This window comes from Taeniopygia guttata, chromosome 8 (genome assembly GCF_048771995.1).
Source record: "Taeniopygia guttata chromosome 8, bTaeGut7.mat, whole genome shotgun sequence".
In the NCBI taxonomy this organism is placed as follows: Eukaryota; Metazoa; Chordata; class Aves; order Passeriformes; family Estrildidae; genus Taeniopygia; species Taeniopygia guttata.
Genome location: NC_133033.1, coordinates 30610826 through 30628417, shown reverse-complemented (window position 1 = coordinate 30628417; position 17592 = coordinate 30610826). Strand labels below are relative to the sequence as shown.

At 41.8% G+C, this 17592-nt stretch overlaps 1 protein-coding gene across 1 annotated transcript in view; it reads left to right on the top strand.

The window, feature by feature from the left end:
* Positions 1 to 17592, top strand: part of XPR1 (xenotropic and polytropic retrovirus receptor 1) — a 112732-nt gene that overhangs the window by 5333 nt on the left and 89807 nt on the right. Inside the window, exon 2 of the mRNA XM_030279618.4 lies at positions 2025 to 2076. Within this exon, the coding sequence (XP_030135478.1) occupies positions 2025 to 2076 (52 nt within the window). The remainder of the gene's footprint in view (positions 1 to 2024; positions 2077 to 17592) is intronic.

The window sequence follows — 17592 nt, the reverse complement described above, 5'->3', positions numbered from 1 at the left end:
TTAAGAGATGAGTTGTTACTACAGTGACTTTCAGTGTGCTGTCTCTTCTGGTTTGTTTATCTTGTGTCATGTCATGGTTCATGGAAAAAGTTACAGGTAGCTGAGATGATGACTGGGATGGAAAAGGAGGAAGATTTTTTGGCTGTTTGGTGTGCAGAGACAGATCATGTGCTGCTGACCAGTGAGTCCTGGGGGGAAGGGACTGAAGTGGCCAGTGCTCCTGAGCGATTTTAGACAAGCACCAAGAGCAGAGGAGAGCTGTGCTGCTGGCATGAGGATCACCCAGCAGTGGCTCAGTTGGGAAAACAATTATGCAAGTGACCTTTGCTGAGACCTCTGTGGACTCAGGAGCCAGACCTTTGAGAGATGCCAGAGCTGCCGGTGTAAGCAGCCACCTTGGGTATCTTGTGATAAACAGACTTGTCCTTTAGACCTTGTGTTTACCCAATGTGTTACAACAGCATTCAGTTCCCTGCTGCTGAGCTGATGGTTTTTACCTCCAGGGTGTAGGGGGATTTGTCATTTAACCTGGGAGGTTTTATCCTGGGGCACTGTGACACACACCTGCTTCTGCTATCTTCCAGGATTATGGAAGTATGGGATATGTTAAAAATCAGGAAGAATAGATAGGAACTAAGAAGACCTGAATTACTTTTTTTGTGTTAGATTTCTGTGGGCTCAAAAATGAGGGAATAAGGTCAGTTTTTTGTGGTGGTGGAGGAGGGTACTCGTGTTCAGTATGGGAATTAAGATGTGTGGTGTGTATAAGCAAATAACTTTGCAGTAGGAATGGATACTTCGCTGTGGCTTTTAGTTCCAAAGTTATGGGTAAGGTTATTCATGAAGTCCTAGAATGTTTTGGGTTGGAAGGGACATTTAAGATGTCTTGTTCCAGCTCCCTGCCATGGGCAGGGAAACTTTCCACTAGACCAGGCTGTTCCAAGCCCTGTCCAACCTGGCCTTGAACACTTCCAGGGATGGGGCAGCCACAGCTTCTCTGGACAACCTGTGCCAGGGCCTTACCACTCTCACAGTAAAGTTTTTTTCCCTAATATTTTACTCGAAACTGCCTCTGTCAGTTTGAATCCATTTCCTCTTGTCCTGTCATTCCTGGCCATTGTCCAAATGTTCCTCAGTCCTCTTGGAACCTCTTTAGGCACTGGAAGGGGCTCTAAGGGCTCCCTGGAGCCTTCTCTTCTCCAGCTGAACACCCCCAGCTCTCTCACCTTGTCTCCACAGCAGAGGTGCTCCCACACTCTGAGCACCATTGTGACCCTCCCCTGAGCTCGCCTCATTCCTTCAGTCTTTGGTCTGAATTCATTTTATGTGGATGTGAGTGAGCAAATCCTTAACCTGTGTCTGGAGTAATACCAGCACTTTCACAACTGCCTGGGAAGAGGCCTTCCAGAAAGGAGCTGCAAGGCAGCTCATGGTGCCTCCAGGACCTGAAACCTGATTAATTAATTAATTCTGGCTGGTGTTAATGTTGCCCTTCAGTTCCCATCTCTAGAGAAGGCCATCACCCTTGGTTCCCTAATCTCCTTCATCATGTTGTCTTCAGCTTTTAGAATCAATGTGTATTTTTGTGATCCTGTATAACAGTGATGAGAAGTCCCTGAGGCTGCTTTTCCTCCATTTGCCTTGACAAACTCCTCTGTGTCACGCAACACTTCAGGTTTGGTTGTTATTTCTTCCATTTTTTTTAATGTAAAGCCCTTAGCATCCTACCAACTGGCAAACATTTTTCCAGAGGAAGATGTTGAAATGTACACTTGGAATAAATTTTATAGATTAGTAAGATACCAGGCTTTAGACAAAGCAGTCAGTAAACATGAACCCGTTTCACTTGTGAACAGAAATACGTGTGATAGCCTTGACATTATGTACTATAGTTTTCTGTGCCAGTTTGCAGGATAAAAGGGCTTTAATTGCCTTTGTTTTTAAACAGGCATATCAAAACAGTGTAATTTTTTTTCCTCTTTTAATACTAACTGTGTTTCTTGTTCTCTGCCTCTCCCGTGCAGGCTTTGAAAGAGATGCTATATGCAGCTGTGGACCAGGCCCCTTCTATAGAAGGTAAGCAAATTGTAACCCATAGTTGTGTTTTTCTTGGCACTGGGTGCTGGACACGTAGTCCTGCTACTTTTCTGTCCTCAGTCCTCCTAAATTGGTAAACTTAATATCCTGATGGGCAAATGCCTGGCCTTTCACAGCCTGCATGCTATATTTGATTGTTAGGACTCTTTGTCCTCATTCCTTGGGACAATAAGTGTCTTTGTATAGTTTGAGACAGCAACAGCTGGATTCCTCTTGCTTATAAGGTCATTCAGTGGTGGAAGTATTTTCTTCATTGCTTGAGAATAAAGCTTTGTTTTCCTGTGAGAGCCTGCCACTCTGGGAGATAGCTGGGCTGGAGAGACACTGGTTCCTGGTTTATTACTGGTGCTTTGAGCTGGAAGAGTCTCATCCTTTTGTTCTGTGTCCTCCCTGAATGCTGTGCTGCCTCTCCCATGTGGGCATGAGTATATCTTCTTGTTTGCATGTGTTATTGCCTCTGACTACTCTAGATTATTCTAGTAAGGTGTTTGGTTTTAACCTCACTGAACGTTAAATGGTTTGTTTAATTAAGTGATGATCTGTGCAAAATTTCTTAATAGAGCCTTTTACTTTCTGTATCCTTCTTCCTTTTGTTGTCTTTTAAGTACTGAAGCCTCTGTGTTGCTTCACTCCTTATTTTCTTGCCCTTCATGTGGATTTCCAACTGCTTTATAACCTACTTACCTTTATTATTTTCATTTTTATTGCAGAGTTAATTTTACTAATTTCTGAACGTGGCTCTGAGCTTCTTGTATATTTATAGAGCAGGAGAACAAGTGTTGGTGTAGTCAGTTGTCTAACACCAGTAATACTGGTCACTCTAAATGTTAGGCCATTAATTACTTTCCTTTTGTTGATTAGAACTGGGAAATGAGGTGTGATGTAGTTAATATAATGTGATTTGTTTTTTAAATTTAACTCAACTCCACCTGTTGTTCTTCGATTGGAATTTTAAAACCAGAGCTGCAATAATTTGTAGTTTAAGAGAGTGTATGTGGGATGGGGCAGTCTGTCCTTAAACTCTTCAGAGATGCATTCCAAGCTGAAAACTTTGTGGAAGCAATGCTCAGGCAGGTGTAATTTTTAGATTTAATCTGACACTTAGCAGCTCACTCAACTCATCATGCTGATTTTGTTAAAAGAATCATACTTTTCTCTAAAGTACAGGTCCTGGAACTAAGTTTCTAAAGATTATGGTCCTAGAATCCAGAATCTGTGGGTTATCTTTGGAAAACTCAACATACAATGGCGAAGACAAAGTCTTGCTTTATTATTTTAAAGTAGCAAAATTCCATAAAACTTTCCCACAAACCTTTCTCTCCAAGAGCACAAGACTAAGAGGAGCTGAAGTTTTCTGTGTAGGCCAAACTGACTATAGTAACTTTTAAAGACAACTTACTGATGTTATTGAAAATCCAGCAATATTTTTATGGGAGACTGGAGCAATTATAAGACCTTTTTTCCCCCTCTTTTCTGTCCATTGATTTATTGACAGTGGGAGCAGATGGTGTCTGTGCTAATAGAACTTTGCAGTCTAATGTTGGAATGTGACTTCCTGGGCTTGACTAGGGTTATCTAGGATTTCAAGGTGGGCTTGAGTTGCTCATTGTAAAGTGTTATAATTCAGCATTTTGATTTCTTTCTGTAGTGTGCTGTGATGTTTGTGTGTAAACATATTTGGCAAAGCAAGAGGAGGTGAAGAATAAAATTATATATTTGTGCTCTTTTAAACACTGTTAGAATTTTAACCTGTGCTTCTGCTTCCTCTGGTGCCTCAACAAAAGGAAAGCAATGACTTAAGACAGTTTCTATCTGAAGAACAGTGTTTTGTTCATTTTTGGAGGGTCTTTTACTCTGTACTGTAGAGAATATAATCCAAACTGTTTTGAACCACTCCTATATAAATCTGACTGCCTGACCTACCTTTAAGCGGAGAGCAGTTACACTAATTCCTTCACCTTTCGTGCTGGAAATTAATCAGCAGCTTTTTTCCATCCCTGTTGCTTACATCCTTCTCTTTTTGAGGCCCTTCAGCCTTTGTTTATAGGAACTTTAGGCCAGGTTTAGTGCATGACTGCACACAAACCTTGCCCAGAACACTGCTCTAGTCCCTGTCACAGGACATGGAGCAAGTTCCTTGCATTTTGGGAGGGAATGGAGTAGCTGTTGTCAGGGGCTGGCTGTTGGCGTGTGTGTTTCCAGTTGAATATGGATTTTGCAATGGATACTTCTGTGTTGTTTTGAGCTTAGCACAGAAACTACAGGGCTGTGCTACTGAAACCCAGCCTCCCAGTATGAGCCTAATGTAATCTCATTTTAGACTGGTCTAACTAAAATCCATTTGCTAATTGATCTCGTTGATCACAGACACGCTGCAGAGCTCCAGAGCTGGCTTTGATTTACCTTGCATGAATTGTAAGCTAATCTTTGGATCATATATTGGATTGTGAAGACAAGGGAGTTTTGTACAGCAGAGCTGAGGCTGTTCCTGGTTCTTATTCTGCTTGGCTGAATGTGTGATCTGGCATTTGTGAATGAATTTCTTAGATTTCTGCTGCAGGCTGGTTACTATGTCAGTCAGTAAAATTTGTGTATAGACAGAAATGCTTCCTATTGCTTAGTAGAATGCTGAAAGCACTTTGGAAACTCTTTAAAACAACAAAACAAGTGCTACTCTCTTAACTAAGGCATGTTGTAAATAATAGGCAAGGCAGGTAATAGGTGAGCCATCCATCATGAGCAGCTTTCTTTGGGTTTGTATTTGGTCATTTTCTGTTTGCGGATAGGTAAACAAACCTAACTTCAGAATGACTCCTGAAGTTTTGCAAAGGACAGTTGCTTATGCTACTTTAGTGGACAAAGTGCTGCTGAGAAGAGGGTCTTGGCTCTAAATTGTGCAGGTTATTCTGTGGATATATGGTGACCATTCTCCCTGTGCTACATTGAATCACCCAATGTCTACCTGCTTTTTCCTATTTTTGGGTAACAAATAGACTGTGATTTTAATAAAAAACATTGTAGAGGTGGATAAGCAAAACCTCTCACAGCTGTATGGTAGGAGGTGGTTGTTTATAGCTGTCCCCTGACACAATTGCAAGGTGCTGTGAATCCCTGTGTTTCATGAGAGTTATTCCAGACTGTAGCATGTCTTTTCTGGCAGTTCCTAGCTGTACACATAGATTTCTCTAATCTGTTCAAAGATACATTTTTTTCATCCATCTGTCTCCTTTGTAATGACAGTTTTTATATGCCAGTGTTATTCCTCCAGATGCTCCTCATATTTTTACAAGGCAATCCCCTGATGAAACCTGCACCATCCTTCCACCTGAGCAACATCTGTACTAAATTAGTGTTCAGTCTGTTAATTCAATCCCGTGCACATCACTGGGAGAGGTATCAAATGATGCTGGATTCCCAGCTGTACGATGAGATTTGCTTGGCTTTCTGGAGAGTTCTTTGGAGTGTGTTTGCTTCGTTAGCTGTTGCATTCTGCTCACTGTTACCAGAACAACAACTGAGGAATGAGTGGATGCTGCTCCCAGGATACTATTCCCAGCTCCCTGAGGCACAGCAGGAAGGCCTGAATGCACGTGTGCCAGACCATGCACCCTTTTTTGACCCTAAGATACCTTTAGCAAGAATCTGTCATGATTTAGAGGTTAAACTCGAGCATAGCTCTGCTTTCCTCTGAGGCAGAATGTGCAGTACTGCAAAAGCATGAAATTCTGACCTCACTGGGAGCATGCTGGGTTTTTTTATTTTTTTGTTTGACTCCTTGTCCTCCCACTGCTTTCTGTTCCATTTGTCACCTAGTAAAGCAGGTTAGTGGACCACTCTTGCTCGGAATGCTCCTGATTATTCCAGTTGGTGAGCAGATGTGCAGATGTGTCGGCATCTCCCCAAGCTCCTTACGGTGCTGCTCTGCTCGGCTGCAGCGGACAGGAAAGTGCAGCTGTAAATTATTCATCCTTGTTATCTGCTCCAATGGACAGGGGCCACTCTAAATGTTATTTCTTAAAATATGTGCCTTTCAGATATTTAAATTTATCCTCCCTTTAATACTTGTGTAAACAAATATCATTGTTGTAGTATCAGATGATACAAGAGTGTCCTGTTGTATCCTCCTATTATGGAAATGACTTAACTCCAATCCTGAATTCCAGTGGCACCTTTCAAACAAGGATCACAATGGCTCTGTGGGGATGGAATGGTGTATCAGGGTAGGAGTGGGGAGTACAGGTGCTCTAGGGTAAAATTCAAACCCAAAGGTAAGAGGTGGTGCTAAAGCAGCATTAATTGGTAGGGGAGAAGCTTCAGTAGTGACAGATATGCTCTGCTAGTGCCTGTAAGCTTTGTGGTTGCCTGTTTACTCATGATGGATTAGGAAAGCAAGAGATGCAAGTTTGGGACATTCTGAGAGTGCCAGCACTGGCAGCGTGTCCCATGTTATCCCACCCTTGTTTCTGCTTTCATTTGTAAAGCACTTGCCCTGTTAACTGACAGCTACAGATCTTTAGTTTGGATTTATTTCTGTTGCTGAATAAACAAAAGAGTATTCTTCAGGGGCATAAATAATCTTGGTGAATAAGTAGGGTGTAGGACATCACATTAGTTTTCTTTCCAGAGGAAGTTACGAGCCTGACAGTTTTTGTTATATGCAGGCATGCTTTGTAAGGTTGATCAAAGGCTTATGATTTGTCTGTATATATGCAGATGCCTTCTTTTTATTTCAAAATAAACATTTATTTCCAATTGCACAAGATCGCTTTGTAGCGGCTTGAGGTTTTGTTTACATGGGAATGCTTAAGGCTTAAAAGAGTCTTAAACAGAAGTGCTGCACATCAGAAGCAGTCACAAAGAGATTAATGCTTTGTCTTTATTTCAGCATTTGTCACACACCCATGAGGACATGGGGGTTGGTGTCCTACACCCCAGAGGCAGGTCCTTGGTTCTGCTTAGACTGTAATTCAGCCTCTGTATTTATAATTAGTATGTAAACTAACAAAAAAAAAATATAATCCCATGACAATCCTCTTCTGAGTTGGAGACCCGATGCCAGGTATTGGATTAGCTGTAAAAAATAGGTTATTGGGCTTGTGGAAAACGTTAGCTCCCAGAGTGTGCCAACGGTGGACAGGAGGAGAACTTGGCAGCACACCAGCATTTAGAGAAGGAGATGATGTCTGGTTTCTCTTCCCCTGGAGCAATAAAATTTGAAAGGTAAACAGTGCATATGGTTGGAGTAGGGTCCAGAGAGAACAGCTGGATGCTCACTAAAATATTTGGAGCACAGATGCCTGTGTGAAAACGTGGAGTACCGTGTGTTCATGTAAAAGTCATTTTGCTGTCGGGAGCGGTTCAGTGCTCACAGCAAGTCAGCACAGAGACTGCTTTGTACCCAGCCCTGCCACTTTCTGTGCCTTCAGAGCACTGTACCACACTGCTGGTACAGTGACTTCCTCTGAGGTGACGAGCACCAAGAGGCTGAATTGTGCTTAGCCAGTCATGAGTGTAACATGGATGTGGAATAAAGGTCAGGTGAGGCACAGAGCTGGAGCCACAGAATGGAATCAGAGAGTGGTTTGGGTTGAAAGGGACCTATGAAGGTCATCCTGCCCTCCTGCCATGGGCCAGGACACTTTCCACTAGACCAGGCTGCTCCAAGCATGTCCATCCTGGCCTTGAACACTTTCAGGGATGGGACATCCATAGCTTCTCTGGGCAACCCGTGCCAGGGCCTGCCCACCAGGAAAGGAGTGGACCTAGAGCCAGGTCTGCAAACCTGCTGCAGAAGGGGTGTACAAGATTCCTTAATGATGTGTGTAGGATAACAGCAACATCAGAAATGCTCAGCTGTGCCTTTTTCTCTCTCTCCATTTTTTTTTTTCCTTTTTCCTTCCTGCATTTGCTTTCCCGTGCACTAAGATGCCAGTCTGCACTTAGAGGAATTAACAGTGCTTGTAATTTAGCTGGAATGTGCCAAGTTTCACGTTAATGGTCAGAACTCAAGGGTTGGAAAGTAGATTTGCAATGTTGGAAGATTGACAGCCAGCGCTCCTGGGACAGCAGTGAGATATCAGTCAGCAGTGAGATATCAGGCTGTACACATGAGAGCACTGCACATGTTTATGCAAGAAGACAATATTTATTGCTTTGTTTCAAAAAAAGGCTTCTCTAGACATCTTAAGAGCAAGATTTAGTGTGTGTGTGAGGCAGCCTCTGTCTTTCTAGTCATTCCTTTGGCGCTGTTTGATATAGGTGACTTGAATTATTAGACAATTAGGATTTTTGGATGAGACTGTAGCTACTCAGTGAATAATGCAACATGAATTAAGGTTGATTGGTTTCTCTCTTTAAAAATGCATGCTGTGGGCAAGGGAATGAGCAGAGTGTCCCTGGAAGGAGATCTCATTCTTCTACATCACAGCTGCTTGCAAGATACTTCAGAAAAATGGCCAACATGCCAGTGGCCATGGAGTGGTGACATCTGTGTGACCAAAGGCTGTCCCTCTTCCTAGAGTGGTCCTTTGTGTTCTCTTAATCTGCTTTAAGGCCACACCACACAGGAAGTATTGCACAATTGGTCTCTCAACATGAGAAGGTCTCTCTTGGAGTAGGTAATTTTACAACTAGCAACAACGTGGCGAAAAGTCAATCCAGTCCTGGTGACGTCTGATTTCTGACCTAAAATTCAAATCTAGTAGCATATTTCACCTGCATTGGGTTTTTTTTTTTAACATTGTATCTGTAACCTTACAGTTTGACATCAAGCAGATAAAGAATTAATATACATAGTCTTTAATTTCAGTCACAGCTTCAAACTGCAAAACTACAGCATCTTGGTTTTACAAAGCCACTGTTAAAAAAAATACTTCAAAAATTTCTATATTATTCTATTTATTACACAGCCATGTAGTTAAGATATTTTAGATTGTTTTATGCTGCCTTTGAGTGTGGTAAACTTTTTTCCCTGAATTAGTACAGCCTCAGTGTGAAAGCCTGATCCTATAGTTCAGTTCTTTTGGGAACTGAGAAGGGGAAACCATGGAGAGGTATAAAGCATATTTTACTAACCTCTGCTATGACAAGAGTACATAAAATTCCTTAGTTGAAAGGCAGCAGCACCATGAGTCAGACTTGTCTATGTTTAACTAAAAATCAGAAAGAAGACTGCCTGCAAATGCATCAACTTACTTTTTAAAGTGGTTTTTCTCTGTCCAGGGTGGTGACTGGGATCACAGAGGGCAGAGACATCACTGGAATGGTGCAAAGCCTTTCTGGGCACTGACTCTTCTCGAACTGTGCACTCAGCAGCTTGGCTTCCCCTCTGCAAGGAGGGGAAACCTTGTTTATCTCCTAGGAGATGGAAAACCAATTTCTGCTTCTTGATGAGAAGCTGGCAGGCTATTTGACTAAACAAGAGAGGCAAGGCAGTGTGGCCGAGAAGAGGGGAATATAAATACCAATATAAATGCAATTTATTTTGCATGTGCTATATAGCCCCAAGCACACGTTTTAGAGGGGGAGTGAGAATTTTTTGCATGCTGAAATGCCAGCTCTAAATAGAAAAAGAGGCAAATTTGACATCCAGACTGTGTTTATAACCTTAGTTTTATTTTTACTGTAATTGCTTTTGCATGCTTTTATAAATGCTCCTAATGTCTTCGTGGGGCAAAGTGCAGAGGAGCTGCAAAGATCAGTGTGGGTGAGCTGATAATTTGGGATCTGTCTTGTCCCACAGTTGCAGACTTGTTGTGACGTGTGGCCAAGGCTGCTATTCTGGAACCTCCTTGCTGGGATCCCATCCCTGCACAGCTCTGAGAGTCAGAGTTCAGTGCCAGCCTCTCTGCTTGTCAGTCCTCTCATGGGTCAGCCGTAGGGGAAAAATGGGCACTGCTGGTCTAAACCCCCATTTTTAATTTTCATTCTTGCCTGTTCCAGCTGAATGATCATTTGTATGAGTTTGTCATGAATTTCTTTGGTTTAAATGCTGTGTGTCAGGGCATTGGTGTGGTTGCTGAGAGTGAACCCAAGTCCTTTATGGGCTCAGCTGCAGGAGTGAGTCACAGGTGAGGCAGTAAAATGGGATAATAATGAGCAGAATTGGCTGATGGACCTATAAAGTGAATTCTATAAAGAGCTTAATGGAATTTGGCTTGTCCTTCAGTGTTCTGGTGTGGCTTTGTCTTCCTTAATCAGAAGCAGCAATCAGGAAGCGAGGAGAGAAATAATCTGAGAGCCTGATATGGCATTCCATGTTATTTCATGGTCCCTGAGCTCTGCAGCAGTCCTAGGCAAAGGTTCACTTTCTCCCTGCCCAGCCACAGGAAAACACTTGGAAGCCTTGGCTGGGGCTGCACCTTGGTGAACAAAGGTGCAGGAAAACAACTTTTGGTAGTTTCATGTGCTTCTGAAGCCTTTGGGAGATTGCAGTTCACTATCATCCAGAGACAAGAAAACTTCCCAGGGAGGATGAAGGAAAGGAAAAATCAAAATACCTTGTGCTTGTCTGTGATCAAGCTAGATTAAATCGTGCTCACAAGTGGTATTTGTGAATATAGAGATTGCATTTTGGATGCTGGAGGTGATGGTTTTGACAGTCATTTATGGTGTGGATTTAATTAATACAACATCAATAAGACTAGTTGATTAAAGCTTCATGTTTCAAAGGATAAGCCAGTAAAATATAGATTGTAAATGGAATTTTGAGCAATTGGAGGCAGAGAGGACAGAGACAGGAATCTGAGCTTGAGGGGCTCACCACACCTGATCAGCCCCATATGCTCTTCTGATCCTGCTGAAAAGTGACTGCTGGTTCTGGTCAACACTTCAGATCCTGCAAAAATACCCCATGCATCAGGTGTGAGTTTTAGCAATGCATCAGCAGCAGGGAGCCTGACACGGCTTTATTGCTGTTCCCTTCAGCAGATGTCCTTTTTGTGGTGAGCCTTGGGAAGGGGAGGGTTCAGCTGTGTGCAGCCAACACGCCAGGAGCTGCTCAGGCCTCCAGTCCTGCTGCCTGGCTCACATTTCCATGGGGGTGAGGGCACTGCTCTCTGTCTTTGGTGGATTCAAGGTCTCAAATCAAGTCCTGTGTTTAATTCTAAGCTTTGGCTTACAGGCCCAAAGTTCTGAGAGTTCCCTGCATTTCAGATTGCGACATCTCCCTCTTCTTTTTGCACCACAAACACTCCTTTGATGTCTTTGTCAATCATCTTTCATGTGCATTGGAGCAGGCAAGGCACAGCTATCAATCTTAAAATCTTCCCACCACACTGCAAGGTTCAATTTATCGAGTAGATCATCCAACTTTGGTGCATCATTTTGCCTCTGTGTTATCTGCACCCATGTCTTCTTGGAGGGGAATATCAGTTTGCTACCAGTGATGTTAAATAGGACTTCAAACTCAAGCTCAAGGACTCCAAAAGTCCTGACAAAAGAGCTTTCAAATCTTCCCTTACTGTTTTAGAGATCCAAATGCAGCTCGGCTAGAATTGATCTGTACCAGTTTCACTTTCAGTTTCTTCTGCTTTCAAGCAGCTCCTCCAGGTTCAGTTCCAGGTGTTGTTCTCAGAGTTGATGTGGTGGTAGCACTCAAGATGGAGCAGATGTTCGTCCAGCTCAGGAGGAATCCACCACTGGAAGGAGCCTGATCTGGGCTTGGTCTTACCTAAGCACAAATAATGTAATGAATTAGTCATCAGGCAGAGAATTCACTTCCCTGGGGACATGGAGAGGGAGGCTGGTACAGCCCAGCTGTCAGTCAGGAATTGCTGATGCATGAACTCTTCACCAGCTGAGAAGGTTCCCCCTCCTGTTGGTAATATAATATATTAAGTCTCAGTTGCAAAATCCTTTAGTTTGGCATTTCAGTAGTAACACGAGGCCTTCATGGCGAGTCTATGGTCTCTTTAGCTAACCTACAGAGATAGTTAACTGCAAACCTCAATTGTAGAACTCTGCTGTCTTCTACATGGGAGGCAATTTTATTGGATTCTTTTTGTGTGGTCAGCAGGGTGTGCCAGAGGGTTTTGCCATCTCCATCTGTTTTGGGAGTGATTTCATGGTTACTGAGGTATATGGGTCACAATGGGGTGAGTTTGGGATGAGATGTTTCTGCTCTGTCACCCTTGTACTACCTTGGCAGCGATTCTTGTTTTGGTTTAATTTTCCTCTCTTGTTTTGCATTCAGCAGTAGCATGTGGCTCATGGTGGCTGTTGTCATCTGTGATAATTATTTTCTGAGATGTTTGGAAGCTTTATCAAGTGAGGAAGGGGAATTACAGCTGTAATTGTGTGTTGTTCTGTACATAATTAGCTCAACGTCTTGTTGAGATTTTCACTTACATGCACCGTTTCTGTCTTTAGAGTGATTAAAAAGGCTTCTGTAAATATTCTTGTCCTGCCTTCTGAATTTCCCCAGCATAACTCCCAGCTATGCTGATCCTTTGGGGAGTTGCCCTTATGGCTCTTGGCCAAACTCTCAATTTTTCTGTTACCTTTGCTGGACAAGCACCACATGCAGTAGCAGATAAATGAGTGATTCTCAGCTGTAGCAAGGGGAAGTGGCACAAGAACTTCAAGATAATGGTTGTTATTGTGGGCTTTTTTTTTTTTTTTTTTTTAATAGTGAATGGAACCTTCCAAACTTCAGCTTCAAGTTTGCCTTAAATTTCTGGTAACCAAAGTGCTTTATTTTTGTTAAGTCCTATACTGAACTGTGTTGGAAGTAGAAAATAAAAATATTGCAGGGGGATTTATTCCGTGCGCTGCAGATGAGATTTCTGTGAAACTTTTTACTTGCACTCTTTGCTCTGAATATTTTGCAGTTACTTTAGCCAAGATCATATCGGAGTTTGAAAATGGTCTTCTTGTGAGAGCAGAGTCTTGAGAATGAAGTGTTCAGTTTCTGTTGCTGTAATGTTGCCTGTATCATCACTTTATACTAATTACAGGAGGTCCACTTGAAATAATCTAACTTTTGAAAAAAGGAGGGGGAAGAAGTTTAGACATAATGCTAAATTCACAACTTCCCTAAGTTCTTTTGCAAATGCCTGTCAGACCTTGCAGTCCTCACGTGATCCTGCTGTTGGGAGATTTTTAAATAGAGGAAGTAAAACCAAACCTCTTAGAATAATATCTGAGGTCAGTGCAGGGTTTTGTCTTTTAGGAGTTTCTTGTAACTGTAACTCAAAGAGGTGGTATTATTTTAATTAATTATTTTTTGTCAGATGAAAACAGTTGTAACAGAATGGAGAAAACTGCCACTATGAGTTCTCTTCCCGTTCTTATCTTTAAATTTTCCAGTCTATAGGCTAGGCTAATGCAATACGTCTTGGACTGCTTGGGAACTGGTGTTTTGTCATTCTCTGTTTTTCAATTTTAAGTTTATTTACATAAATCAGCAAAAATAAGGAAGTGCTTCATGTGCAATGCTTAGTTATGTATGGTCAACTTCTCTTTTTAAGGGGCTGGGTACAGATTTGTGTTGGGTCATCATTCAGTTTTTAATCTTTCAACACTGGCATTATTGATATTTTTTAATACTGACTCCTATTTCTGAAGTTTTATTTTGACTCTAGTTCTGCTGTGTTGGAAGTGATCACAGCTGCTTCGCACTTGGGTTGTGCAGCACTGATTCTTTCTGCTCTGCACAACTTCCTTGGAAAGTTGATTTATCTAGATCTTTAGTTTCCCCCTTTGGAGGGTGACACGAGGTTATTTGAACTGAAAACAAAGGCTCAAATAGCTATTTGAAATCTAAACAGCAGGGAGTGTGCATCTGAGAGCCAGTTCTCTCTGCTTTATCCAGTGCTGCTCTTGCATACCACACTGGGGGGAATTATTTGTTGGTGGGGAGGAAAGTTCCCAGTTGGGTTGCAAAGCCTGTAGCTGTTTTCTGAGGAGAGGAAAAGAGGAGGCAGAATCCATCCACCTCTGCCCAACAACCTTAAATTCATCTCCTGGGCTTCCCTTCAGTGCGTGGGAGAAAAACTATCTGCTCAGATCCTACCAAGAAATGGCCTATTTAATAAGCATTCTGTAGATCTATTTATTTACAAATATTCCTGGTCTGTAATTAAGGAAGGCAGCTCTTTTTCGTGCTGCCTGGTGCTCACTTGCAGGCTGGGAGCTGCACGGGATGAGTGACTGCAGGCGGTGACGGCTCCGCGCATCCGTCTGTTCCAAACAAGCAGCTCTGCAGCTGATCAAAGCTGCAGGATTAGGCTGCTCCTGTGGAATTAAACTGGAGAGGAGGGGATAAATAGCAGTTCTGAAGCAGACCTACCTGAACTGACAGGTTTTGTTGTCAACAGGATAATGGGAATCACTTGGTGTTTTGTTTTGTTTAGTTTTTAACAGAGGTGCTGTTTCTTTCTAGTGGAATATTTGCTCTTCAAAGCCCAAACAACTGGGTTACTCCTGATTCAGAGCTGCACTGCACACAGTTCCATATGCAGGGAAAAGTTTATCTTCACCAAGCTGTAAGAAATGCAGGGCATCCTTTATGGGTGTGGATTTTCCAAACATTTTTCTTATAAAGGGGGTTTTTGGTTCACACACATGTATTAATAGTCTGAATTAAAACCTGCATCGATACTCTTATGTCTGTCTTATAAAGCAGCATATTTATCTCAGACATGGAGAAGAACAGGAAACTAGCAGTATGTCATGGATTACACTTGCCTTTTGGGTTCTAGATGACAAGTGAGGTTGTAATGCCCCCACCACATTTCTGCTTTTTAAATTCAGATATTCTGAATATCTGATATTCTCACCTAAATGGCACTTATTTAGGCAGCCCTATTCAAAGGCAGCCCTTTTGTTTTCTCTTTAATACTGCTTTTTATTCATCCAAAGTGCACCTCTATGCATAGTAAGTACTTGATATGATCCCATATAATCATCTTAATGTAAAAATAAATAGCTTTTAGAACAAATACATTTTTTCACGTTCTGCACTTAAGCATTTAAAATTATTTCCAAAAACCTAGTTTTCTTAGGTTGAATTGAAGCTTATGCAAGTCTTACAGTTTTGGTCACCCATTAAGTAATAAAATAAATTAATGAACAGCACGAACTTTGATCTGTTGTTTTTGGAATTGTCTGTGGAAATGCCACTGTCCCTGTCTAGAAAGAGCTAGTGGAAGAATTAACCAGCTGCTGTCAGCTGTGGACTCCTCTTTGGTGCACAGTGAGGTTCTTGTCTCTTCTCTTTTATTGTTGTTTTATTTCAGGTCAGAAACCAGTAAAAAGTCTGAGTTCCCTGTTAAATCAGGAGTAGAAATACGTCAGTGTGTCTACTACAATCTGTTTCCACTTACTGCTCCTGTCAAATTGGTTACATTCCCAAAGTACAAGTAGCATTTGTGGTACAGGATCATTTTTAAAGGCAGCTTTTGTATAATAGCTTTTCCTTGTCATTTTATTTTTATTACAGATTTCTTCTTACTGCATAGTGAGGAATTTTACATCTGGAATAGGATTCGGTGTCTGATTCTTTGACAAGCTCATTTTTAGTCTGGCTGTGTCTTATTTTTATCAATTACAGTATTTCTTTTATATTTTTTGGGTACCTAATTTAGTAGCTGGTAAGTGAAGACACTTAGGTATTCTGTAAAATTTCAGTGTGAGCGTTTGAACTTGGATTATTTGCTGCTGTTGGGGAGTGGAGGAGGAGGAGGAAGAGGCAGAAAAGTGTGGTTTGCTTTCTGGGCAAGGAGTGAATTCCTGCAGAAGGCATGGCACTGGGCAAAGGGAAGAACCAGGACTGATAGTCCTGAGCTGTTTCACTCCTTGTGTTGGCTAACTTGTAAAATTGTTGGAACTGTGACTCACTTTCTTACAGAGGAGAGTAAAATAACATAAGTTCAGAGCCTTTACTCCCTTACATTGTTGATACAGGACATTTTTTCCTTGTTATTGTTAAAACAGGCCTGCCAGACTACCTTAAATGTATCTCACTTATCTCCTATGGAAAACTCAAAGTTCTGGGGATAAGGTCTGCCCTGCCTTACCTCTAAAGTTAAATTAGGCTGGTTTGGTGTATGGGCTGTTTCTTGTAACATTTTCTGTGGAATTTTATGGAAGTGTTGTTGAAAGTGTGGGTATGAGTCTGTAGGATTATCAAGTCAGGTTTTGATGTGAGCCTTGTTAGACATCATCGTCCTTATTGCCTGTAAATGGAGGCCACTGCAAGAATACAGCAACATTCTCCTGGAAACCATGAACAGTGCAGACCAAGGCTGCAGAAAATGGCTTGTCATGTTTGTCACGATTGGGAAGCAGAAAGAGATTTGGTGATAGGTCCTGAGCAACTTATAGCTTGTTCCCAAATTATTTTTGCTTCAAAATCACCTTCTGTGGCATTTGTTCAGTTAGTCCACTGGGTGTTTTCTGTTTTCCATGAGCTGCACTCTCCTGAGCTTTCCCCTTTGTGTCTTTTCCCTGGAAATGATCCTTTCAGTGTAGTGATTGGACTAATTTAGTTTTGTGGGCATCTTATGCCAGTCATTCCTGTTCTGGCTGTGAGCAGGACCTCTTCCATAACAGCTGGGTTGCACCTCATCACATGATCCACTGCTGTGGCTGGTTCTGGTGTCAAAATTTACTTACAATGAACTTATTTTAATTTCCCCTAGCAGCTGGTGCTGGCAGAGAGCAAGTATCTGATGTTCTGATTTGAGAGAGCAGGAGGGAATTTGTTCTCTGCTGCTTTATGCCCCTCACCAGAGGTGTGAGACCTGCAGGTTTTGCATCTCCTGCTCTGCCTTGGGTCTGATGGAATTTCTTGTGCTGTGCATTAGCATTTTAACTTTTTATTTTTAACCTGTTTAACATTCCACTTTACATCTTTCAAGCATTTCCTGTTGGGGGAGAAGTGGTATTTGTTTGATTTGGAATCAGTGTTTAGCTTTAATCAACAGTATGGCATTAAGAACTTTATCAGAGTAGAAGCCTGAGGGCTTAAAAAAAGTCGCTGACTTCTTTCTTTTCTTGCTGTTTGTGTATGGAAGTGTGTTGAAACGTTCCCTGGTGATGCTGGTGCTTCATTTGAATAACTTGGAAGTGTGGTTTCTTATAATGAGTAAATTTATCCTGTGGAAGGAACTTTAATAATCTAGATTTTTTTTTTTTTTTTTTTTTTTTTTTTTTTTTTTTGCATTACTTCCTCACACCTAGTTGGAAATTCATGAAACCTGGTGGAGTTTCCAGGACCCTTAAGGACTTGCAATGTTAAAATCATTCATTAACTGTTCTAATTATGTGACTTCTAAGGCATGCCTGTGTGCTTCAGGGCAAGCAGATATAATGACAAATATGTGACACCTGGCCTAAATTGCAGAAACACAGAATCATTAAGGTTGGAAAAGACCTCTGAGATCCCTGAGTCCAACTGTGAATCATGTTCACCACTAAACCATGTCCCCAGGTGCCACATTTATATATTTTTTGAATACTTCCAGTGATTGTGATTCCAATACTTCCTTGGGC